This window comes from Pezoporus wallicus, unplaced genomic scaffold (genome assembly GCF_028554395.1).
Source record: "Pezoporus wallicus isolate ANWC-B61680 ecotype Strahan unplaced genomic scaffold, APGP_CSIRO_Pwel_v1 contig_3817, whole genome shotgun sequence".
In the NCBI taxonomy this organism is placed as follows: Eukaryota; Metazoa; Chordata; class Aves; order Psittaciformes; family Psittacidae; genus Pezoporus; species Pezoporus wallicus.
Genome location: NW_026635157.1, coordinates 6431749 through 6459007, shown reverse-complemented (window position 1 = coordinate 6459007; position 27259 = coordinate 6431749). Strand labels below are relative to the sequence as shown.

Below are 27259 nucleotides of genomic sequence, written 5' to 3'. Positions count from 1 at the left end.
TCACCAATTTTAACAGAAGTTACCTAATCCCTTTGGGAACTTTGACAATTTTACTCACCATCTGCATACTGCAGTTGATGCATAATTAATTAGATCAGCCTTTATTAAAATCTTATTTTGATAAAGTGTTTTAGCACTTAAAATTTGAAACACTAGCTGTTTTTTTTCTCCAAACCAACCTCAATAGAATTCACAGCAATTGCCAATATTCTGGTTTTTACTATTTTAAGACATTCATTCCTCCTCTTTAAATTGTTCTTGAAAGCAGATCTAAACAAAAGCATGTTGATGTAAATAGTTAATAAGTACTTAACATTTTCATGTTAAATCAAACTGAGAACATTCTTCTCAATAACTCAGAAAAAAAAGGTTGCAACTAACACGCAAAAATTAAGTAATCCATCTTAATTTTTGAAAAATCATGGTTTAAAAAAGTTGTAAAAAAGCATGGGTTTTGTCAAACTGGAATTACCAAACCAAGACACTATGAAGGACTTGGAAGTTGGACTTTTTGGACTGACAAGCAGTTAAAAAAATAGCTTTTAATTAAAAAGGTTACATAATACATGGCTTTAAAAGTATCACCTTAGTGAAGGTAAGTCAAACAAACTGGTGTAAGGCAACAAAATACTGTGCTAAAGCAACTCTGGAGGGATCTCAACCTCAAAAGGGCATTGCAAGCATACATGAGTGAAATGAGATTATAAACCTTTTCCTGGATCTCACACCTCAGGCCAGAAGAAAGCCTCCTAAGGAGAATTCCAGAGACAATGTAGCCAGACATGGTATCCGAAGGGTAGCTCTAATGATGTGGTGATCCAGGTCCTGATACCACACAGCCTGCATAAGAGTCAGGGAACAGATCCATCATGAAGAAGCATTATGCTGGAGCTGGTAACTGCATTGCAGAACCCATGTTTTTGCAATCAACTAGCATTCACACTGAAGAACAAAATAGTCCAAGGTTCGATGTGAACTTCTCCACATGCAGCACTACACATTTTTAGAGAAGGGTGCATTTTTAGGGAGGGGTGCAATTACAAACTTCTCAGTCTGACTTCAACAGTTTGAAGGTTTTAGACTAGGTTTGGAAGAAAATAGTAATTAAAACCAGCAACAAATGGAAAAGGGATCAATCACAGAATGGGAAATTTTACTTAAATTTGCTGATACTATTTTTGTGATTTTTCTAGACAAAGTATCTGCACTACATTTAACCTCTACCTCAGCATACTTCAGTGAGGTGCCATAGAAGATAATTTCAATGATGTGGAGATTAATACAAGAACCTAAGATGCAAAAGAACTGGCTACAGAAGGAGGGAAGTAGAATTGTAAGAGAATGGGAACTATGGGTCTGAAAGGAAATTTCTAATAATGCTGCTGAATAACTGGTTTGGGGAATGACCTAATTTGGTACTTTAGGTAACTGATTATGCACACTAAATAGCATGCTGATGAATTTTGACAACTGTAAGGAGGCAAATGGATGGGCTCCTTTCAGGACATAGGTAATAGTTAACTACAGAGTTTAAAATATAAAATACAGTTTCTTGCATAGTTGAAATTAGTACCAGACTGCGTAATAAGACTCAAACAGCTGAAAATAGAAGACTGGATGCATAGGTCAACTATCAAGCCACTATATCATATATGGCAGATTTGCTTTACTCACTGCTGCTAAAGTATATGAGGTAAGATGTCAAGCAGAAGTACAGAAATACTATTTTGTAGAGTACTAATACTGGTGACATCTGCCCTGGGTTCAGCAGTAGCAGTCATTTTTCTCCTTCTTGGTAGCTGGTGCAGTGCTGTGTTTTGACTTTCAGCTTGGGAACAGAGCTGATAACAATGATGTTTTGGTTTGGCCAAGGACTTTGTGAGCCTCATGCTCTGCCAGGGAGGAGAGGAAGCCAGGAGGAAGCAGAGACAGGACACCTGACCCAAGCTAGCCAAAGAGGTATTCCATACCACAGCACATCATGCCCAGGATGTAACTGAGAGTTACCCGGAAGGGCTGGGGGACTGCAGGAGGAGGTATTGGTCAGTGCTTGGTCAGGCTGGGGGGGTGAGTTATCGGTTGGCTGGTGGTGAGGTGTTGTATTCTCTTCCCTTGTTATTTACTTTATTATCATTGGTGGTAGCAGTAGTGATTTGTGTTATGCCTTAGTTACTAAACTGTTCTTATCTCAACCCCTGTGAGTTGCATTGATTCTCCTCTCTGTCCCTCTGGGAGCAGTGGGAGGGAAAGAAAGTGGGGGGGGGGGAGTGAGTGAACGAGCTGTCTGACTGGGTTTAAACCATGACAACATCTCATTTGTAACAATAAATACAAATCCAGTAAAATATTTTCAGTAAGAACAAATTCAAATTGGATCAAAGGCACAGAAGTATTTATAGGGATTACTGGTAACTACTTTATGAAACAAAACTGAGGTGCTAGATTTAATCAAGCAAAACAAAGCTAAGGGGTAATACAATGGCTTTCTACTAAATACTAGTGGTGCTCTGCAGCAAATACTAAGTACAGAGTTGTTAAAAGAATAGGTTTTACCTTGTCTGAGTAAAGTTAAGTGAGAATTCCCACCACATTCCTACTAATGCTCTGCAACACTTCTCCCCAACATAGCCAGTGTGGATAAAAGGTTGTGATTTCAAGACAAACCCCTGATTTTTTAAAAACTCATTATCTAATACAATTTATCATGATAATAGAGGGTTAGACTCAATAAAACAAGAGGTCTTTTCCAGTTCTGTGGTCCTAAACAATTTATTTAATGCCAGGTATCTTTTGCCTAGAATTACCTGTTCAATCTGCAAAACAGAACTGAACAAAAATGGACTACTGGCAAAACCTTAAAGTCACACAATTCACAGAATTAAAAAAGCTGAAATGGTCAAATTTTGACTGCTACAGGTGCCAAATTTGAAATGTCCCCTCCTAAGGCTGCACCAATACAGCAATAAATTAATACAGAGTGCCACTATTAAGTGTTAATGCACACATAGGTAGATGAACACCTTCAGATTTACCTTTTATGTTCACCTGGATGTAGCACAGTTCAGCCTACAACTATCTGCCAGATACACATTTTTCAGCTGTTACAGCCTCAACATCTATTGAAACTAGCTGTCCACTTTTCCCAGAAAATGGAGGTAAGCCAGTAAGTATCCTAAAGCAGTACCTAATCAACACCTAGATCACACTCAAAGACACTGGAAAAAGTATTTGCCTTTTCACTCTAACAACAAAACAAAAAACATCCAAAGGCAGTATCTAACAGACAGACATTGAGACTGTTTATTGCTTTTGAAAGTATCATGTAAAACAGAAAATACCTTCAAATCCCAATATTGCTGCTTCTGCTAAGAAACTGTTTTAGATACATTTGTCTTATGCCTTCAAAAAACACCCAAAACAAACAGAATAAAAACACCACCAAAAAAAAAAACACCAAAACCCAAAAAAGATTCCATCTACAATAACAGCTCCTAATTCTACTAAAGGATTTCTTCCTAAAAAGCACAAGAACTCAACAGAATCTAGATTCTTAAGACTGGCCTAAGTTAGCATAGCTGCTACTATCAAAGTATAGAAGTATTTATATACACTATGGTTAATATACCTATGCCAACATGTCACATAGTCAGCAAAAGTGTTCAAATCTACTTAGCCTCTATTATTTGGGAGAAAGAAATTATGTCAGTAGGGAAAAAGAAAAAAAAAATTTAAAAAAATGGATCTTCTCCCAGCGTTTTATCTCACTGGGACACGTGGTCACCGTGTCACCTGCTAAGTGAAGGCATCTTTCATTATTTGGCTTGACTCCTAGAATCAGTTCTGCAGCTTCCACGACACCTGGGCATGACTTCAGTCATCTTCTATTAACACTAACAATATAAAAAAGACAAACTTCTGGACAGTGCTGTATTTACGTAGTACATAGCCATTATGAACTAAAAATGCCTCCACAGAAATGGACAGAGACAGAAAAAGGAACTTAGCCCATGCTTACTTTTAAAGATGACCTCATTTATAGCTAGCTACTCTTTGGAAACACAACCTGATTGACATTTACCAACAAACTGCCTCCAAGTGAAGCTCATTGAGAGGAGCTGACAAAATAACGCATTGATGAAGAAACAGTATTAGCTAGGATATTTCAGTAGACAATACTCTAAGCACAATTCTTTTACATAAATTATAAGATACTAACATATGCATGACATCTCACTAATACAAAAGTTGCATATGAATGAAAGCAGTTTTTAAAGACAAAGATTGAGATATCTTATGATTTCATACAAACAATATTTCAGCCAGAGTATTTTATGAAATCAATATATTCTGAAGTGCCAGAAATATCATCAAGCCAGTAAACAGTTTACGAAAAGCAAAAGCAAAACCAAAGAAATTCACTAATGGAATATCTAACAGGCTACTTGACATATCCAAGCTTAATTTTTACACTTAAACTCCTGTTCTTTCTGAACAGTCATCCCTAGGAAAATGACATGCAGTAATTTACTTCTTAGTCTTTGGCTCTGCTCATCCTCATCATTGAGAGAGGTGGCATATAATGAGAATTCACTGTCTTAACTTCTTCCTAGATTTTATAAATTTCAGTGATATCTGTAGGTAAAGACAACTGGATCAGCAATTTATACAAACACATGTATAAAAGCTGTATCCACCTTTTGGAAAATAACCCAATTAGTGGTATTTATGTGGTTAAGCAAGAAACCTGGATTCAGTCCCCTTCTCAGCTTGTTTGTAACACAGTGTCCAAATCTATACATATTAGACTGGATGGATTCATTATACGATTAGAAATAGAGAATCAGCCACAGAAAATGAAGCTTACAATAGGGCGCAAAATCAGACAATATGTCCCTGATGTTCTAGACCATGAATATAACTTAAAACTGCCGGACCCAATGCTGTGTTGTCCATTATGTTTGCTCCAAGTCTGTTTTCTGGGCCAGATATCTCGAAGAACTTACAGAGTATTTTTTTTCTGATGATCTTATAGAGACGTGTGTGAAAGAGACACCACGCCGCTTCTGTCAGACAAGATGAAGAAATGAAATTTGGATGCTTATGTATCTTTGTGAATATGTGTCTTCTTTATCCAGAAACTGAAGAACTCAAACACCATAGGTGTTTGTTTTTTTTTTTGGTTTTTTTTTTACTTTAAAGTTACACCGATTTGATACAGATTCCTGTATCAAATTGTAGCTGTTCACTAAACAAACTCAGCACCATGAGGGAAGCATACAAAACACCATTTCGACCACAGTAAAACTCCATCAACAGATCAAGAAGATCTGCACTTGTTGATTCTTCCTGAAGCACTTGGGAGGTCCCTCAAACACACCTACCCAAAATCAGATGACAAGCTATTTTCAGAAATACTGCCAGCCCTCCTTTTGTTATAGTCCCCATCTCCAGTTTCTGAGAAAGGAAGTATCAGTCAAACACTAATCATGGATTGCCTCTGCTAATTTGCTTTTTCTTTATATTGGATCAGTGTTGGGCTATTCTCAGAGAGATTAATAAACATCTATGAGCTATTCCTTGAGTCCCAGAGAGATTAAGGTATGCTTGCAAGTTTCTCAATTCTTTATAAAATAAGCTCAAAAGACAGTATACCATGGGGAAGAAAAGTCATTCAGTTACACACACAGACACATATACTAAGCAGTATTTAGTATTTGTATTCAGTATTCTAGCTTGTAGAAAAGACAGTAAGAAAAGATTTACCCATAGAGAGAGTGTAAAGACTATAAACCCCAAGGAATTATGAGGAGGCACAGAGCTATAAGCCTTCAGTTTTCATTTACTCAGCTGAAGAATAAAAAACCAGCGAGCAAAAGGAAATCAGTTTTCTCATCACTAGAGCACAGTATAAAGCTATGTGAAAACTTGTCTGTTATTTCTGATTCTCATTATTTCTACTTAATGGTTAAATAGCTGAACAACAAAACGTACAGCAGAGAAAAGTAACTGAGTTTTTAAAAAAAAAAATCTCTAAAGTATTTCAGATTTAAAAGTACTGGAGCATGTTGAAGGACTAGAAAACCAGTCTTCAAAGGCATTCAGTACTGCTGTTCTAATCACCAGGAAGCCAATGTGATCTAATAAACAAGACATCAGTATTTTAATGAACACAATTTGATATTTGCTATATCTTAGACAGCATGTTGAAGGACTAGGAAACCAGTCTTCAAAGGCATTCAGTACTGCTGTTCCAATCACCAGGAAGCCAATGTGATCTAATAAACAAGAAATCGATATCTTAATGATTACAATTTGATATTTGCTATATCTTAGATATTATTTTTCTTTTCTGTCTCAATTCTGTCCATTACCACCAGTACTTTAATCGTAGATTATAAGATTTCAGAAAAAAAAAAGTCTCCTACATGGAAGTATTTCAGAAGCATGTGGTCTTCACATGTAATATATATCAGTATGATGTAAGAAACTACTTCGAAAGCAATAAAGCTTAGAAGCCCTACCAAATTTACACCTATGCAGCGAAGTAGTGATTACGAGTCCTGTTTAATCGTTTAAGTTAACTTACCTGTTGATCAGTTGATGTACGTTGCTGAATTGCATCATGGCTCACAGAGCCTTTTTTGACTTGTATCCTGCCAGGTGGAGGAGGAATCACACCTGAATATGAAGCTGAGTTATCAGCATCTGAAGGATACAAGGCTGCATGCCTTGATTCTTGTTCATTCTTTGTCATAACAAATCTGGGAAGAGGGAGGTCCTTTACTGTTAAAAAAAAAAAAACAACAAAACAGAGCAGGCCATTTACTATGCAGAAGTATGATGCTTGAAAATAAAAATGCAGTTCTGTTTTGTAGTTAAAATTTCATACATGCCTCGATTAATTAAAACACTGAAACTGCTGCTATACCTGTGCCAACATCTGCCAGCTGGGAAAAAACAAATATTCTTTCTGCGTAATGTTCCATGATTCTGTTACTCAAGTTCTGGTGTTTGGTATACAGAGGACTTCACATAGTTCTGTAAGTGTAGCAATACAACTCTGCATTAAATGCAGTAGTAATCAAATAATTTGCATTTAGCTCATTTTTTCTTAGTTTTGCCAACATTTAATTATTGAAGTGTTATTTTCAAGATTTATCTACCATTTCTAGCACATATATAAAATTAGAGAGTCTTCATACAGCAAAACAAATGCTAAAAGACGACAGTATATTCAACATCTTGCAGTGATCTGATGCCAGGTTTATACTCACAACAGATACCGCAAACACTGCAAGTTTGCTCTGTGTTGCTTAAACATATCAGTGTACATCTTTCTACAATAGAAGCTAAATTAGTTTTTTTACTGGGATACTTTGTCAGAAACACCTATAAAGCAAATTTTCTAAAAAATATTAGGAGGTCCTTAGCTTTATGTACCATGGTTCAGAGTAGCCTGATATAAAAATGAGTCTATATAAGTCTTTAATTTTTCACTGTAAGATTCCTATGATTTCTATGAATCCCAGTCACAATTTTCTTACTGGTCCACCATGAATAAGAAATAAATTGTAAATTTGCTGCACAGCTTACTTGGAAATTATTTTTCCAACACAAAACAAATTTACAAGCATGGCTCAAGTTTTATTTCTCCTGCTGACTGCTTACATCAATTAGTTCTGGTATTCAAAATGAGTCAAGTCAAAAAATACCAACTCTATTCAGATTTGAGATGAAATTGCATCCAGTTTATTACACCAAAATTAAACATTAAACCGATTTGTATTTGAAGAGTGTAATTTGAATTCATAGCATTCAACAACTATGTACCCATAAACATCTTTATGTATGCAGCATTAAAGAACAACGCTCCAGTAAGAGCATAAATTCTTCATTTAAGCCTCTGTCACTAAGCACAACTCAACATGATAAACGGGGAAGGAGCAAGCAACACAGCCTCTTTACTACGTTTGTGGCTATCCATCATGTGGAAACACTCTTAAAGCAATTCCCGATGCCTTCCTCATTCCTAGATGCCAATTTTCACATCAGTATTGTACCCCCTGTTACACTAGGGAAGTTACTCGCTTAGCTAGAGTGAACTACAGCCAAACAGTGAAAAATTCATTGCATACAAAAGTGAAAATTTGTATGCTCACAAACCAGGGGATAAATCATAACACTAGAACACCCAACTGGCAATCTATGCAATTCCATGCAAATCTATGCAACCAGTTGTTCTAACACAAGGCTTTGGCGTAAGTTATCTAGCACCAATTCACAAAATACTACAGAAGGCTCAGAAGGAACACAAATTACTTTACAGTCTTCTTTAAAAACAAGACAAGGACAAAACTAGATAGGTTTGTCTTGCTGTACTAAGTTTCTACATCACCGATTGAAATTTGCTATTTTTACCTCTACTGTCTTTTCCCCATACAGCAGAAAAACCTCATTTCAACACCACAACACCTATTAACATTCAGAAATCCCTCAATTATAAATGCAACAGAATGATTGATACTGTTATGAACAGAATATTGATACTGAATAAATTAAGAAGTTCTCTGTACTTTTTATGCTCACATCCTTTTTAATTTTCTCCACCAAAAACGGCACTCCATACTTAGAAAATAGACATTAATTTCTCAACTTCCCAGAAGGAAAATTTTCTGGGACAGCAAAGGAACAACAGATTTAGAGGCTTGTAGCAGAATAATTAAACTAGTATTTCTACTACACTGCACATCTGAGTAATCAAAAAAGTACTTAGTTAACCAAGAATCAACTGGATGACACTTGTGTTGGATGGACTTAGTACTCAAAATTTGACTGCAGTCTGCACTCAGCAACTCACATTCCTGTCTACTGAAGAGACACATGGTGAACCAAAGAGCAAGAGAAAGAAGAGAAGGGCAGAGAAAATAGATGACAGAGGGAACAACAGTAAAAAACAAATCATGGAATAAAACATGCATAGAATGCAGAGTTAAAAAGTAGATGTCCCAAAATACAAGCTTTAACTAATTGTAACTGGTTTACTTTGAAAAAAGAAGGAATGTACGATTTAGCTTGGTATGGATCTAACAGTTCCTCTTCCAGACTTTGTGGAGATGGACTGCGGGTAGAATCCAGCTGGCCAGCCTGCTGAGCTGGTTTTCAAAGGAAGTTAACACAAGATCAGAATCATTTTACAACTCTTCAGGCTGCTCTATTTTAGCTATATAGTAGCTGCCACAACACGTGAATCATCCTAGAAGCCGGAACTTCATAGACAGGACTGGAACCATTGCAACCAAGGCAACAGACAACCAAACCTAAAAACAGGGCAAAAATAAATGTTCTGACAACTGTACTTTATGTATTTAGTAGGTTTGGAACCAGTTACAGAAAATTATTCCTAGAAGTCCAGAAACCATTACAACTATTTCTAGTATTATTATGAATCAAGAAAACATATTAAATCATAAAAGTTCCAATGGCTGCTAATTTTACAGCAACATATTTTATAGTTTAGAATTAATTCCTTCCTTCAAGTTTCTTCTGATTTTTTTTTTTTTTGTAAATACAAAAGCTCCTTCCAGTTAAGGTATCTTGCATTAAAATAAACTGTACAAAAAAATCTGAGAAAAGCTACATACACAGATTTTAGTCTTTGACTTCTCCAATGGGCATTTGACGAGAAATCCCACACTTGCTATATAAAGTCCCAATTCTATCAGATATTAAGAGTTGAAGGACCCTTTCCAACTTTCTGATTCGAGGGCATTCTGCTACAACTTGCTGAAAAATGATGAAGCACTCATCAGAAAAAAGGTTCATAAACACAGGGTGGGTTATGAACAGAAAGGAACTTGAATACTAGCAAAACATTGACCGAAGCCATGCACTTCTCAAAAAAAATAAAAAAAAACACTCACAAAAGCAGCACATACTGTTTGTAAAAACCTCAAATAAACATAACTGTAAAAGTATACATGATTATTCTCTTCGGTTTTTTATAGTTTTGTCAAATACTTCAGCCCTACTGGATTGCTTTTAACAATCCTTAACTACTGTTTAATTTAGATGCTTTAAACAAAAAACTCCTAAGCTTTCTTTTAATTACTACCATATATCAATTCTATCATAACATGTTTTCTACAGACATAAAATCTACAAGGGAAGTCACCTCAATGCAAAGCTGTGCTCTTAAGATATTTTTCAGCTCTGAGTCGTGTACTATGCTGCAAAAAGCTACAGAGGCTTAAAACTCAGTACTTCATCTTCCCAAGTCTCTTTTCATCTTACAGAGCAGTACTGACATGGATCTGTTTATGTCACTCTGAAGGCTACAGTAGAGCCTCATATCAAAGCTCTTTCTGCTGTTCTGAACCATCTTCCTAAAGCCTTTCTCCTGTTCCTATTTCATTAACCCAACCACAGCTGACCTTTGAAAAGCAGGATAACAGGTGTTTTGGCTGATAACAGACTTCAAAGATCTCTTACTGATAAGGTTTTTCAATAGAAAAAAAACAAAAAAAACCTTAAGCCACCAGTCTTCATATCTGTGCTAAGAAAGGAGAAAACTGTCAAGCCAAGAGTGGAGGAATATGACTTCAGAAAAATGACCTTTCATTTGTTGCAATCAAGGCTTCATAAGCTTAGCAACTACAAAAGCCTGCAAATGCTACATCATTCTTTTCCTTGCAATTCACATTAGTCCCATTAGTACTTTATTCAGCAGCACACAAGTTCTCACATTAGTAATCTACAGAATGAACTTGTATCTACATAATGGTCAGTAGTAGCTGCTCACTTACCCCATAATGAGCAATACTTTTACTGAGTAAGAGTAAGGTATTTCACATCATTTTTTGCACAGTAAGAATACACTCCCTCATAGTCTCTCCACAGTATCTTTTTAAGTCAGAAATGTGTATAAAAAGATATACCCCACTAATTTACAAAGTCACTCTACAAGAAGTATAGAGCCAAGTGTAATAATGCTGCTCAGCAACTACATTTCCCCTCAGTCCTGTGATTTACCTGTATTTAAGCTTTCCACTCTTAGAGGGAGACCAGACTGGGCCACAGCAACAAGTTTCAAAGCAATGTAAAATTGACTTCTTCCAAAATAGCCAAGTCTTGTTGCACCACACTGCTCCATGATCTGAAATAAAACACAGATACTTGTATAAAGAAACTTAAAACACAAAGTGCTCTACAGAGGTTATTTCATATACCAGCATCCCCTGCATTAAATGTTATAAAACCAGCTTCCTAATCTTTCAGTAACAACTTCACATGCAATCTTTAAATATGTGACATGAGTCAGAGTATGCAATTCCTCACAACCAGAAGTACCAAGGCTAAAACTTTTTTTTCACCTGGGCTTTAGATGTTTTGCAGAGTTGATGTGAGAGACAGAAAGAGAATAACTGGAGTCATGTTCCTTAAAAATAAAACCCAAACAACACAAACAAATCACCCAGGCAACAAGAACCCCAAATCACCAAGAACACAAAACCAACATCCCCTGTCTCTATTAGCTAGTTAGCTAGTAATTAGCTAGGCAATAGCAGCTACATTGCCTTAGCAACTGCAACAACAAAGGAACAGCACAACATTTTTAGTATTATATTGTCAGATTCGATTGAAAAACACAAAATGAAGACTTCTAAATAACTCTCAGACAAAACTGAAGAGTGTGTTGGTGACCAAGTCAGAGAAACGGTCTGCCTCCAAATTTCTCCCAAATATTTCAATAATGAGGCTAGAATTTATAACAAGTTAAAAAGTCAGACAATTGTGAATGATACCTTCTAGCCATTTCTGATGTAGGCTTGGTATAGCTCAACTTCAAACTTATAAAACAAACCAATAAAGAATTCATAAAAACAGAAAGAAGTATCCATGTATACATGCATGGAATTAAGCACTGGAGGAGAAAGCAGAACTTCAGGTTCTCCAAACAATGCTACAGACTGTTTCATTTAAGAAATACAACAAAGAAGCAGTGGTGTATTATTCCTCTTTTCTTCCCCAGTGTTCTAGATAATGGAAAGGTGGTTCAGTCTTCTATTGCGAGTTGTGAAAAACTCTCGTCCATGCAGAGAGCAGCTGTGTATTCTAACATACTGCCTGCACATCCCTCCATACTATAGACCTGCAAACTTGCTGAGCATGCATCCTTCTATGTGCCAGATCACCAATAAGATATTAAGCACAACACATCCTACATCAGACTCTCCAAGTGAAATGATTGTCTTTTTACCTATCCAGCAGTCTGATTTAGACTGTATCTTCCAAATGGGACACAAGGATGCTCTTGGACAATCATGGTGAAAGGGTTGTTGAAGTCAAGGAAGACATCACTGCTTTTCTCTCCTCAACCATAGTTCAACTCTTTCCAGCACACCAGACAATGTTTGACAAGTACCCTCGGTAAATCCATGCCTGCTTACCCTTATTACTGTTTTGCCTGTTATATGACTAGAAATGTCTTCCAAGCACTTGTTCCACAATTTGCCAGGGACCAAAGTGCAGCTGACCAGCCTGTAGTTTCCCAGATCAAGTTCCTGCCCTTCTGGAAGACAGCTGCAGCATGTCTTTCTCCAGTCACTGAGGTCCACCCCTGATCTCCACAACTATTCAAAGAGAAAGCTGGTTTGCAATGACACTAGCTATCTCTCTCTGCCCTCAGAAACATCCCATCTAATCCCACGAACTTGATATTCCTCAAGAGATCCATAATTTTCTTGTAGTACTACTCATTTCTTTCCTCCTTCAACCCATCTCCAGGCACAAAGGCCCATGAGACCCGTCTGTGAAGATCAATGCAGAGAGGGCACTGAGAATATGTTCATGGACACTAATTTCTCTCCCTACCCTTCCCACCAGAGCTCGGTCGTAAGGTCCCTCTTTGACAAACCTGGTCTCTTGATACATCTGCTTATTTTCCTAACTACTGGGATGTACTGTTACTGGGTTTAGAGAAAGCTGTCCTGAAAGACTTCCCAGCTTTCAAAGGAAACAGTTCTGAAGAGCAGAAGAGCCCTGCTTGCAGACATGTTCCAACTGAAAAAGCCAACTACATGTTCATGTAGCAGCAACTGAACCACATGATCCACGAGAAGTTACATCTGTATGCTTCAGCACTGCTGAAACAGGAAATAGGCTTCAGTAACTCCATACAATCAAACAGATGGGTTTATTAACTATAGCTGAGCTAGATATGGCTCAACAAAAAGCTGCTTGCATGTTTCCATACCATGTACCAGGACTCTAGGACCTCATGAACACAAACTGTTGTATAAGCTATCATAGGAAGGTGTGAGAAGTTGACAAACACTTAGTCCCACAGAAATCCCAAGAGGATCAGACAGTCTAGGGCTACATGGAGCTTGAATCCTGCAGGACAGAAGCTAGTTGAGCTAAATCATTTGGCTATGTGTGCATTATACTTCCCACAGTGTCCTACAGCACCTGTCTTATTTGTATTTTCCAATTACAGTATTTCTGTAGCATGGTATCTGGACAGAAGGCAGGGGATAACAGAGCATTTTCTAATGTTCATTAACTAAAAGAAAATAATTCAGTATAGTTGAATATGCTAGTTTCAACAGGTTGGTTGGACTACAAAAAGTGCCACGAAGTAAGGAGTGACAGTGTAAATTGACAGGTGACAATTCAAACAGTCAAAAACTTTGAGGCATCAACATCTAAAATAAACTGCCTGTACCCTTCCTAATGCCAAAAATAATAATGCTAAGTTTAAATAACTTACAGAACTAAAGCAGTGAAGATCCAAGAGACACCTAGCAATGTAAACCGGTGCAACAGGAAGAACAATTCATTTTTTAAAGCACTGTATCCTGGAAGATTAATGAATGTCCACATACTTTTCTACACCCAACACAGAAAAAGCCTGTGGATCCAGCAACCTAGCACTGACAGATGAATAACTGGTCAGATTCTGGGAAAGTTTCTTACGAAAGCAAGCAGTGATCTACAGAACCATTAGGCAGTAATAGCTTTGGGTAATTTCAAAGCCAGTGCTAGACTAGAAATTATGTCTTTTTGAGCTAGTCAGTATTGCCAGATTGACAGAAACTTCAGTTAAAAACTGAATCAATAATTAAGCTAGCATGGCAGGTAAGCATTAGAAAGGAAAGACAAGCATGGATTCAAACTTAGTAGATGTAAATGTAGAAAATACACCAGATGTAAGTATCAAGAAAAGAAAAAAAGCTAAGAATACAAAAAAAGCCCACTAACCAACAAAAAATAATGTCCTTCTGCTACTGAACAAGTAGCTGTAAGATCCACCCACAGACAGCTAAAGGAGTCCTCTATTTCCAACACAGAATATAACCCAATCAGGAACATGAGTGAAGGCTGAGCAAAATTATTAAATGCAAACAGCTTGTGGAGACTCCCCTGCTGACTGACAGCATGCTTGAGCATACTCAAACTAGTATCTACCTATAATCTCCTTGAAGGAGGATTTAAACATTCAACAGGTAGTCAGCTATACTGATGGGGGAGGGGAGAAGAGATAAAAAAAAAGTCAAGGGATTGCTTCACTAAGATTTCTGTTTAGGGCTTTCATCTCCTTAGGAAGAGAGAGCATAAGGAATTTCCTTAAACTCTTCAAGCAATGCAGAGCTACCTTCCAAACAAAGTGCTCCATAACTGTTTTCATCTCCTTAGATATAAGGATCCTGATAACACACTACTGCAATTAACTGGACTAAGGCCAACAATTCTGTGAAGCTCCAGAATTGCTAGAAGCTGTTGATAAAAAAACCCCAAACAAACAAAACCCAATAACCCCTCCCATTCAACTCCCCTCTCAAAAAACCCACTCCAAAACACAAACTAAACAAACCTCAGTGCAGTAAATTATGAAATTGCAGTCATCATACTGCAAAGATGTAACAGCATCACCACCAATACCAGGAGTTGGCACAGATCAGACATGCACAGGAAGCAGTATGTTGATGACAGGCACCATTTCAAGCACATGCCCTTTAGAACTCTTACAGGTTTCAAATAAGAGGTCCTTGAACTTGGAAAAGTCTATGAACCAAAAAAACTTAGACTTGAGAACCCTTAAAAATTCCTGCTGAAGTGGAACAAATCACATCTCTATCAAGTGTTGCAAAATGCCCTTTCCAGAACTGAGAAAACCTCTCTGGGAGAGTGTTCCAGAACATCACAGTCCCCCTGCCCCAGGTTTTTCCACAAGGCAAATCAAGTCCATTATCTGCAAATATTATTCATGCAAAAGTACAACAGTATTTAAACAGGGATGACTTAAATGGTAAAACAATAAATAAACCAACATGCACACTACCTACCTGGTAAAGATAAAAATATAATAAAAAAAATAAACCATGCACCAGAGGTGCAAAACAAGTTTTCACATCACTTTTACAGTACTTGACACAAACTGAAGTTAAACCAGACCATGAGCATACTTTTGCTTTAGTACTCAGTACATGATTTTCGAGTTTTATTGTGCATACTGACAACAACCTAATGAAAACCAAGAAATGCATCGAAAAAGGTAATGTTTTACTTCAGATAAAAAAAAAGCTAAAAAACTTAAAATAACCAGCTGCATTCAGTTTTAGGTTATTTAATAAAATTGTAGCCGATTACAAATTGATTTTGATTCACAGTTTAAACCTAAACACACTATCATGCCAACAACATTATTCTGCATCCCATATGCAGCAATTCATTGATGAGTATTCCAAAGCTCTTCGCAAACTTAAGCATTAAAGAGATATGACAGGATATTTTCCAAATCGAGCTTATTAGAACACAATCTCAAAGTGGGTACTAGAATATGCTCTCCAATAAAGGAGCTCTCCTGAAGTCATGTAACCCACCCAGCTGAGACAAAACACAAATTAACCATGTCTGTATGGTTTAATGTAATCTGGGGGTATATAAGGGAATTTGAAAAAAATACTTCCCAATCACTGCTACTGTAGCAGAAAAAAAATCCCTGACCATTACTACATGTTGAAGACCTACAAAAAGCTCCTCTGTGCTTTTCTACGGGTTGAATACATTTCCTTCCTCACAATGTTACCTTCTAATCTTGCTACTCTGAAACCGCTGTTCAATAGGTCAGTTCTCGTCACTCTTTTATCTCAGTCTGTCGCACTAGTTGGAGACCACACGGCCTGACATAGTTTTCCAACTACAATCTCTCACCTACCATCAACAGATCAAAGCGACACTTATTAGTTATTCAAGATGTTTTCAGTTTTCTTCAGGAAATCCTCACCTGACAGGTAGCTCCTCAGATGCAACAGTTGTTGACAGCACTCCATAGCAGGAACAAGACAGAGAACTGACAAAGATCTTTCTTTTGATGAGTTATTTTTAACCAAGTCAAGTCTCTGACCCAGTTCTCCACATGGCTCCAGAAACATGTTGCACACAAAGAAAAAAAATTGGAGACAGGACAAAAAATGCCACTAAAAGAAACAGCCTGAATATTGCTCTGAATTCTATTTTTCAGCACTAACAGCAGCATATGACAAACATTTAAACAGTCTTACCCCATCTGAAGATCATTTGCAAAATCTATTTATGGAGGATATCAAGAACTGCTATATTTAATGCACTAAGTGTGAAGTAGAGAATGTTCATGTGCTGAACTGCAAGTGTAACATTACCTATAATGCATACATTTATCTTATTAAGTACTTCAGAAGCATAGTAGTAAATACAGTTAATTAATTGACACTAAGAATTCCCAGGCACAGGTTATATTTGGACACTGCTGCACTTTGTTGCATAACCAATAGTACGCAACAAATAGTAAGGTCTTCCTTTCAAGTTTTACTGACAGATCCATGAAGATGGATCTCGGTCAATGCCATAAACCTGGCTTCAGAACACAAGCCTTTAAAGAAATAAACCCAGTAGTATTGGAGGACTTCCAAGATGACACACGCTCTCTGGCAACAAACTATTTAGAGTCCCCTACTGTCTGAGCCTCTCCTAATACTTTTCCGCCCTTGATTTTCACACCACACATATCCACAGTGGAAGCAGACTACTGAAATACCAACAGAAGGAAAAAGCTACCTATCAGCTCTGACAACTAATTCTCTCTTATAGGTACCCAGAACTAAAGTTTCCCATTCCACAGGTCATTTCAGGTTCAAGCACACATGTGTTTCAATCAAACGAAATTTCAGAATTAATCACATCAGAAATAAAGAATTAGCTGTTAAAAAAATGACCCAATATTTAAGCCTCATAGAAATTACTCTGCCTCTGTACTTTGGGCTCGGTTTTACAAGAGTGTTCACTCCCCGAGTAAGGGTTGTCAGATCTAAAGTCATGTTTTCACTTTGTTAATAAAGCAGCAAAAAGCACTGAAAACTTAAAACTCTGGTTTACAACACATGCACATGAAAAATACATATCTTAACAAATGAATGTTGAATGCCACACACACACACACAAAAAAAAAATTACAAAAAAAAAAAAAACAAAAAAACCTACCTCCACACAAAACCACCACCACCAAAAAACACTCAACCACACTGAAATTTCATCTGCAGTAGTACTTTTTGAACCAGCTGTATTTTAGCTAATTTCTGACATCAACACATTCCCAAAGTGGTCTACAGCATCTCCTGTTTTTCCTGGTAGCATATACGTTCATGGTAGATTAGCCTCACTTAACACACACTTCCTAATACAGCAGCTTTGATCTTTCCATTTGCAATCAAAGTCTATGGTCTTGATAACAGCTCCTGCAAAAGCTGTCACAGCCCACACACATGCATCTTACCTGTAGAGCCTCTTATGCAGAGCAACACAGCTCTCTGAGGTCAGTGGTTCCCTTCTTGATTTGGTAGTACATGGGAACCACCATCAATCAAGATGATGTAGATGCACACTACATGCAACTACAAAAAAGTCTAAGATACTGATTTAGAGGGGATATTTCTCCAAAGATCTAAAGCCACAGGCCATTCTACTTGACTATAATTCATAAACAAATTATTGCCAAATAACCTCAAAAAGAGGACAGAATAAAGAAGCATATTCCTTTTTTACATGTTCAATAGCACCAATGAAGGAAAAAACAGGCAGCCAGATGAACATTCACCTAGGAAACAACTACTATCCTCCCAAATAAAAAGTCATAGCTGGAAGACCTCAAGACAGAGTCATTCTTTGCTTGCATTAAGATTCTCTCTACTGCTGTTCTTCCAGCAGAGTATCTGCTCATGAGAAAGGTACCTTACAAGCAGTAATGGTAATAAAGCAGCAAGAAGAACGAATTAAAAAACCCTGAAGCAGCAAAAGACAGCCTGGGGACTTAGAAGAATGATTTCTAATTCCTGATGCATAAAGAAAGGTTCTTTTTTTAAAAAAGGAGATATTCCACATACCTGTCTCCTCTTCCTATGCAATTTTACATTACTGCTTAACCTAAACAGCTACTTCCTCCTCTGCTCTCAGTTTCCCAGTTCCTCAATTCCTAAAGCACTAACTGTTGCTCATCTATCTGATCAGACAGTATGATTCTTCAACTCAGTAAGCCAGCAAAAAGTTATTGTGATTATTAAGCTGAATCTGTCTACCGTACAACCAACCTCAGGAGCTAGAGGGCACATGGGAACATGTGGCTGGTATTAAGTTTGTTCATTTGACTCCAAACTTCTTACAAGACTGCAGCCTCAAGAAAGTTGTGTTCTTTGCATTTAGGAGGGGCAGAAAAGGCAGAAATGAGGTAACTGAACAGAATGTCACATCAAGAGCACTTACAACTCCAACTGATTTCTTTACCTTATGCAAAGAAGCCCCCCTAACAAATGACATAGTCACATATCAGGTTGCTAAGAACTGCCCTCAAAACGAAGGTGTCTTTTTTCATGGTGGTGTCATGAATAGTTCAAGGAATAGGAGATGAAGAAACACACTTCAGCAAGAATGCCTGAGCTAGTCTGTGACAATTTGAGACTCCAGAGTGATTCTGTAACACTCAAGTCATTGTATCTTCCTGGAAACAAACAAACAAAAAAACCAAACAGTAGCAGCCAAAGTATCTATGTAAGCACCAAGAAAGCATCTAGCTGCAGCAGGCATTGGAGGGATATTTTGCAGCAATAATATATTTAGTATTTCAAATCATTACTCCAATAACAAATAGTACAAGGGAGGTCACATGGACGTTCTAATTGTCAAAGCTCTTGCCATGCAGCATTAGGTTGAATATTTTTCCTGCAAAATTCCTACTTAAGCGCTAAATGCTGAAGGGAACAGCATTCATATAGACATTTTGATTCCTTTGAGACATCCTTATACCCAAAGCATTCCAGTAGTTGATATTCCTTGCTAATAATTATTTTCTTACTTTTCTTGATATTTTCTACACACATGACCTCTCATCAATATGCCAGAACAAATGTAAGAAATGAACACATGCTTCTCTTTGCTAATGTAATATGAAGATTAAAGCATTATCTGATCCCAGAATTAGTGAATGTGCTGTAGCTTAGCTAAATAGGACTGCTCAGATCTGGTCTTGTTATTCCTGAGCACTTCCATACAAGCTTACCTGAAGCAACTGTGCCCATCACTTGATGCTACTTTCCCATCTCAATCTGTTTTCCTCTGAGTATCCATGTGACCAGTGTTAATTAGTTACTTAGCTTTGCACTGCTCTCCTCCCAGTAAGGCCTACAATTCTTAACAAGTGTCTATCAAAGTTTAAACAAAGGTCAGTTAAAGTTCTAAGAAACGCTTGCTTACAGAGGTACATTTGAGACTCAGTATAGAGCTGCTAACACTTGGTCTTAAACAATTTAAGACATTCTAATTCAGAAAAAAAAAAAAACAAAAACCAAAATCAACAAACCAAGTTGTACACACTATTGCAGTAAGAACATCTTGACAAAATTAACAACTAATAGTCTGAAGCAGGAGTAAGTTGGCACTTAATGCTTCATGTTACATAGCTCGGCCCTAGTCACCCACTGAAGATGAATTTGAAACCGAGTCTACTCATTGTTCTGTTACCATACTTCAGGAGCATTTTAGATGCCAGAAGTCAACCACTCCAGAATTTCAGGTCAGACTGTCATCTTTCCTAAGTCCTTTAACCTAGTAAAACACAGTTCCTATACATCCTAGACAGGCATGCCTAAGTTACAACGTGGAGGGTTTTGTATAACAAGTGCAGGAGATAATTTACCTCTTTAGACACCAACAACGGCTGGAAAAAAAAGCCAGTCATAAACATGATCAGCAACTCAGCACATTAGTTTATAAAGAATTACATTGCTGACTTAATGTTCTAAAGATCTTATTATCTAAAGAAATAATAAAGGAAAATAAAAAAAGGGAAATATATTCTTACACTAATCATTGCTCGAGCACCAGCAAGAAAAATCTGATAGACATAATACTGCTCTCACACTTGCTTCTGCCTCCAAATTCATTTAAGCAAAGAGCAGAACTCCAATTTTAAGTCTAAGAATTCTACAAGCAGGACTAATCTAAACAGCAAATATTTATGACCTAACAGGTGTGAAACTTGTCTGTAAGAAATATTTTGAAAGCAACTATAACTGAAAAGTAATAGAGATTGCTAGGAAAGTCCTACAATATTACAGCATCTGCCATAATATTTACTGAAGATAAGACTAAGATGAAAGCACGTTCGCGATTTTTCACAGGCAGTGGGTAAAGCGCTCAAAACTTCTAATACAACAGAATCATCTTCACAGGAAAAAAGAAAAAAAGATCAAGTTTGCAACTCATAATTTTGTACAGCTAACTTGATTCTAAGCTGTATTTGCCAAAGGCCCTGATATTTCTGAAAAGGTATTAGAATTCTATCCAGTCATGTCAGAACGGATATTAATCATTCCTGCTGTCATCTGAAGGCACACTTAAAAAGGAAAAAAAAAGAAACTGTTTTCAAACAAAGCTGAGCTGTAATACCTGAAATTAGCTAAGTGCTGTGGCAGCATAGGGAATTATAAAGGAATTATTTACTATATAAGTGACTATACACAATGAATGCCAGTCAATTTCAAAAGCTCAAAACCAGAAATCAGGTGAAAACAAATGTAAGTCTAACAGACTTAATTTACAGACCTAAAGTTTTGCCATTAACTTTTCCCTTTCATTTCAACAACAGTGATTGTTCTCTAACTAAATACTGCTGAGATATGAGGCTACTCAAACTAATTAACTGCAAAGACCAAACAATCTGCAGCCCACTATAGTCTCTGTGAAGGTAACACCATTAAACTAAACTTTTTCACCAGAAAACTCAAAAGTACAATTGTATAAGTATACAAAGCAGACCAAAAGCCATTTCTGGCACTAGCAGAAAGTAGACTACTTATAGATCTTATCATTACAGAGAAATAAAACTAACTTACTGCTCAACTGAGAGGAAAGGAAAATACTCTATTACAGTAACATCTGAAGGGAAAAAAAGACATACTTCACAAATTGGATATTCTTAATTGCGGACCCAGACACTGTTTGCATTTACAACAGCTTTTTAACAACCCTTCACTTCCTAAACAAGATCTTAGATACAGCATAATGTGTGTATAAACATGCTTTACTTATATAAAAAATGTATATAAATTACATAATATTACAATCATAAAAAGCTCCAGACTTTATGGGTAGTTACATATTTCTACACTGCAAGAATGCCGTAACAATGACCTGTGGTGAGTATTGCCTCAGAAGTCTAAACTAATTTTATTTTGAAAAGTCATGTACAAAAGCTGTAAATTTTAAAATAAAAAATACCAACCCCAAATATATGGGCTCCATTCAATAAAGTGATTTAAGATTTGGGCTTGTTTGCAGATTAGGTAAAGGTCAGTATTACAAGAGAAAAGCCTTTTTACGCTGCAGACCTTTTTTTTTTTTTTTTTTAATAATCTGAAAATGCCATGTATTTTTAAATATACTCCAAATCACTGAAAGGAAGGCAAAGGCCTCCTATAAGGATTCTAACTTCTTATCTCACGAGTTCTGAAAAGATAATAAATTCAGCAAATGAACAAGAACCAGACAACCAGACTGAGTTTTCTGCATGTCTCCACCACACAGGTAATCCTGCATATGCCCTGGCTCAGCTTCCATTTGCAGTTGGCATTTAGTAAACTCAACTGATTTGACAAACAGGTAGTCTTTGTGTAGGAAAATTCACCGAAACACTAACTGCAACAATAAAATCTTTGTGAACAACTTTGTTTTCCTAGATCCCTTTCTCTTGGCACCCATTCTTCCACAAAGAGGCCAGCAGTTTAAATCAAGCACCCTGAATTTTGTTTTGCCATGTTCTGGCTATGGATTATACTTCCAATTACAATTGCACCACATGCCAGCAGACAAACTCTGGCACCTGAGGAAACTACCGCTCCAAGTCTGTTCCATTTGTTTACCAAAAGCTATCACCTCAAGAACAACAGAAGGCAGCACATGCTTGCACCTTAGCTGTTTTCCTGCACAGTGCAGAAACTGCAGCTAATAAGTGAGGTGCTACACCAAGAGTCTGGACTTCACAATGAAGCAGCTGTATCACAGGCATGCACTTTCTTACAACTTTTGATGTGAAGACAGCAAACTCGGACAGAACTGAGGCAGACAACCAGAGACCATTTTTTTCCAACAATGACACAAAGCAATCAAAAATAATCTGTCTGTAAAGACTCCTTAGAAATGGAGGAAAAGAAAAAGGAAGGGGAGGGGGCAAAATTAAAAAAAAAAAAAAAGCTTGAGACTGGCTAACGAGCCAAAAATACGCTTTACTGTAATTGATGAAACTGGGCATAATCACCCAATTAATCTGTCATTTCAAAGACTTTCTAACACTAAATTAGAAGTCAGGTAACACTGTTGCACAAGGCCAAAACTGAAAATGACATTTCATTTGTTCTAGAGAGAGTACAAGCAAATATTCTTGTATTTGTTGTTTTATAATAATGTTGCATTTTAAAGCAAGATGCCTTGACTAAACTTCAGATGAGTATCATATGCACAACTGATTACTTCTTGAAGTTTGTATGATTCACAACCAAAGAGTGTAAGTTCATAAAATATTCTGTGATTAAATCACCCAAGAAATAATCCTACAAATTGAACAAATGGGACAGCTATTACATTAATCCCACAGACAAGTAATGAATGTTACAATTCATTTTTTTTGGCTGACAAAACAGTTGCTTTTCAAACAACTTCACCACCAGTAAAGAGGTACCAAGAACTGACTTCAACAGCATAGCTACATTAGGGTTTTAGGTCAGATGTGGAATGTGCTTATGAAGCCCATTTCCTGATCACTCTCACTGGTCTGGTTCATACTGTGCAGCCACTCCAGAACAGGCAACTAGATTTCTTTTGTATGAAGCTAACCTAGAAGATACACTCTTGGAATACACCTAACAAATTGCAGCTAACCAGGCCAGAATTTTATCAAAGGAAAGCTTCTGAAATACATATACAGGGTGGATGGCAGCTCCTCAGCATCACTTGTGTTGTGTCATACTACTTGTTAAGACAAACACTAATGCACATGCAACTGAGCCACAAGCTCAGGCAGCTGAGTCAAGTGAAAAATAACTTGACAAAACCTAACTCTCGGCTGAACAAGCTTCCTGTAACAGCTCACTGTCTGTTCAAATAAATGCCAGTGCCAGCACCAACCAGCTCCAGCTTCTACCGGTTTAAGCTACCATGAAACCCATGCTAGATCACAACTGAAATGCCCAATTGCTCTAGAAAAAGTGCCAGCACTGACATTCATTCAACCCCCGTGTTAGCTGATACAGAGTTAAATCAACAAAAAACTGTGATTAATTTTCTTCCTGCACAGCCCCTGATGCCAGCGTACAACAGCATTGGACAGGCACTGGATTCTTCACAAAGAGAAGCGGCAGCAGGAGCACATGGATGAGGGCAGACTGAACCTCCTGTTTCAGTGGCAACTCACAATTATATTGGTTTAGCTGCAATGTGAAACCACACCCTGAGAGCAATTTAAAGACTCGTGTAACTGTTGTGAAGTAGCTGGACTTGTTATCCCAACACAGGTATTTCTATTCACTGTTTTATGCAAATCTTCTACCTTGATGCTAATTTCCATGATGCTCACAAAAAGGCAGAAATATGGGTTAATAAAGGCTGGTGTTTTCACATGTGCAGTTAAGGCTGTAAGACCTTTGGTGTGGTATTTTTGTTTGGTAGTAAGGCTGTCCTTTTGTAGATGTGTACTAAGTGGACATAGAGCTTTTCTTTTCCAGGGTTTTGCTGCTTTGTGAGCATGTGATTTGGATACAGCAACCATATCTGTTTCAGTCTTCCATATGTCCATTTATTCCCATTTAACAGGCAGCTGGCATTGTCCCTTAGAGGCAGAAATGAGAATGATTAACAATGATTAGATGCATGTATTAACTTTTCGTGCTGCAAGACAGATCTCACATAAACAGAACTATTTGCAGGAAAGGTTGTACATCTATCCAGCCTTCAAACAACACATTTGCAAGCAGAACAGGTTATGGGTCTAAAAATGCAAATGTCACCGATTTTCATTTCCAACAGAATCAGCTCTGAATTATCTAAAGGTATCTACAGGCCTGTACTACTGAAGAGGAAAAGCTTTGAGAATTCCTCAGGAACACTTGGCCCCCGTGAGTTTGAAGAGCAGTGATTTTGTGCTATGTTTTGCACACTTACAAAGGTACTTAGCATTCACGTGACTGCTACTACACTTGCATTCCATGATTATACAAGAATTGGGTAACTGAATCAAGTTCCTTTCCACACAAGCATCAGGTGCTTCAAATGAACAGGGAAGAACACAGCAGCACATGGTCAAAAGAAAATTCCATGTCCTTCACAGGATTTCCTTATTTCTTAACCCACATCATCTTGAGGTTTTAGTTATAGTCACAACTTCCAAAGCATCATCAAATGCAACTTCCCTTCAAAGAACCCCCTTCCATTACATTCATGCCTGCATTAACCTGATAAACAGCCACAATTCGAGGAGAACATAAAAAACAGACAACTAAATTCTCTCCCTCACAAGGACAGGGTACTTACAGGTGACCAACAGCAACCACACATGATATTTGTAATGGGTCAAGCTCCTACGGGCATTTTGACTTTCTTTGTGTTACTTACAGTCTCATTCCTCAGGCAATCTAATATCTTGTTTGCCATTTTAACTCAAGGTTTTGCCTGAGATCACTACAGTGATAAACCAGGTCTGCTTCTCAAGTTAATTTATTTGGAACCCATGGAATGATGCCCGAGTAGTTTCTTTTCTTCAGATGTGATCTACTTCACAATAAAATATCTAACCTCATCTGCAACAGATAAGGATATAATCTATGGCCACTTGTATTCAAAATTCCAAGTACTTCCAACTCTTTTGAAATTCTTACACTACATCTGTGCATATATAACAAACTCTCTAGCACTATGCTACTTTATCTCTACAGTGATCTGGACAAGTTCTATGGAAAATAGATTTTAAGTACAACAAACATGTAGGCATTCACTTTCCTGGGATGATTTTTCTGAAACTGGTTGGCTACACACAAAAAGAAGCAGTGGGTGGCCCTTGAGAAATCTCACTCATCATACTGAGTATGCAGACACTCTTACCATTAAGTCCAGTCTAGCAAGTCATCAAATAAGATATTACTAGTTTTACCAGTTAAGAAGAAGCACTTCTTATTCAGCCCTCTTCCACTTTTTTGCATCTTAAACTCATTTTAAATAACTAACTTACTCTTAGGAGACCAAACCACGCTACAGGTAAGCGTAAGTATTCTCCTGGAACTAAACTTCAGAATGCCAAAATTTTTGTACGGCACTTCTGGCTATAGTGACTTTAATGCTTTGCTAAAAGTGCTGCTTATCTCACTAGGCTGAGGATGAAACTACATAAAAGGCAGCATGGCTTCTTATATACAGTTTTACCCAGAGCAGCTCAGAACACGACATAAACTTTGAAGAACTGAACAAGGCCAGAGAGAACTAGAGAAGCAGGAATTTATTACAAATAGCTGTTCATAAGAAGATTTCATTTGGAATACTTTCCCCAAATAATTAGACAAGTCACATTAGAGCAGATTTTCCCTCTTCTATGTCAGCAGCTCTGCAATACTGCTACAACTTTTAGACGTAACCCAGCCAACGAAGTAAATGCTGAAACTGTGCATATATATATTGCAAGCACGGGCCCGTGTCACTCTTAACACTGCATTTTTCATTGTTAGAAATGTTTTGATGACTAAAGGTAAGGTAATATCTGCCGAGAACTGATGTCCAAAAGACTGCATGGCTTAGATCAAGCGGATCAGCGTCAGTGGCAGCCGACAATACAAACCCAGATTTCCTTCTGTGCTGTTGCTCTTCATCAGCAGACTGAGGAATGAATCTCCCCCGCATCCCCAAAATGCTTTTGAGTTCTCATGCTTCGGATAGCCTCTGCTGACACGAAACAAACAAGACACTTTCCTACCAGTTGCTGGACTTGGCCAGCAACGATGACCAACAGCCCCTTCCTAGCCCTGTACCCGGAGGCCCCACAAGCCCATAACCGGGGGCTGCTACAAGCGTGCTCGGCGCAGCGACCCGCTACACCCGCCGCCCTTTCCTCTCGGCCGACGAAGCTCAGCCTTCCCCCGCCGCACGGGCTCAGGTGCCCGGCTCTTGCGCCGGACAATAGCTCCCGACTCCCCCGGCCAGCCACCGCCGGCGGGACGACCCCCGCCCTGCCGAAGGGCCGAGCCGGGCGCGGCAGAGTAGAGCGAAGGCATCCCCGGCCGGGTCTGCCTGCCCTGGGGCAGTACCGGCGGGGCGGTGCCCGGGCCCACCGCCCCCGCAGGGAGCCCGCAAGGTTTACCTGCATGACCACGTCGTTGGGCAGCTGCGCGGCGCGGAAGAGCTCCAGGACGCGCCCGTTGGACGCCACCTTCTTGGTGCTCTCGGTGTCGCAGTAGGAGAAGAGGTCGCAGTAGTAGCGCTGCTCCGCCTCGCTCATCTTCAGCCTGGGACCGTGTTGAGCTCCCTTCGGGGGCCGGGTTGGGGCGCAGGCACTCGGCTGTCCCCGGCGCAGCGGCTGCGCCTGTGTCTCACTGGCTCGGCTGTGGCTGCGCGCAGTGACCGCTGCCGCAGGGACCTCGGCCGCCGAGGGAGTAACCCGGTAACTGAGGCGGGAGTCCTGGGCACGCAGTCGGCCCGA

The 27259-nt window shown here is 38.3% G+C and overlaps 1 protein-coding gene across 11 annotated transcripts in view; it reads right to left on the bottom strand.

Annotated features, from left to right (window-relative positions):
• The window catches only part of REPS1 (RALBP1 associated Eps domain containing 1), a 62756-nt gene extending 35698 nt beyond the window's left edge, over positions 1-27058 (bottom strand). For 9 of the 11 annotated variants that reach the window (XM_057407303.1, XM_057407365.1, XM_057407355.1 and 6 more), the window contains exons 1-3: positions 26921-27058; positions 11029-11152; positions 6587-6783 (exon numbers count right to left, since the gene is read on the bottom strand). In XM_057407303.1, the coding sequence (XP_057263286.1) occupies positions 6587-6783; positions 11029-11152; positions 26921-27058 (459 nt within the window). Of the gene's footprint in view, positions 1-709; positions 841-6586; positions 6784-11028; positions 11153-26401; positions 26503-26920 lie in introns of those variants that run through there. The other 2 variants (XM_057407375.1, XM_057407388.1) reach the window with 2 other exon arrangements.
• Positions 27059-27259: the final 201 nt, after the last annotated feature.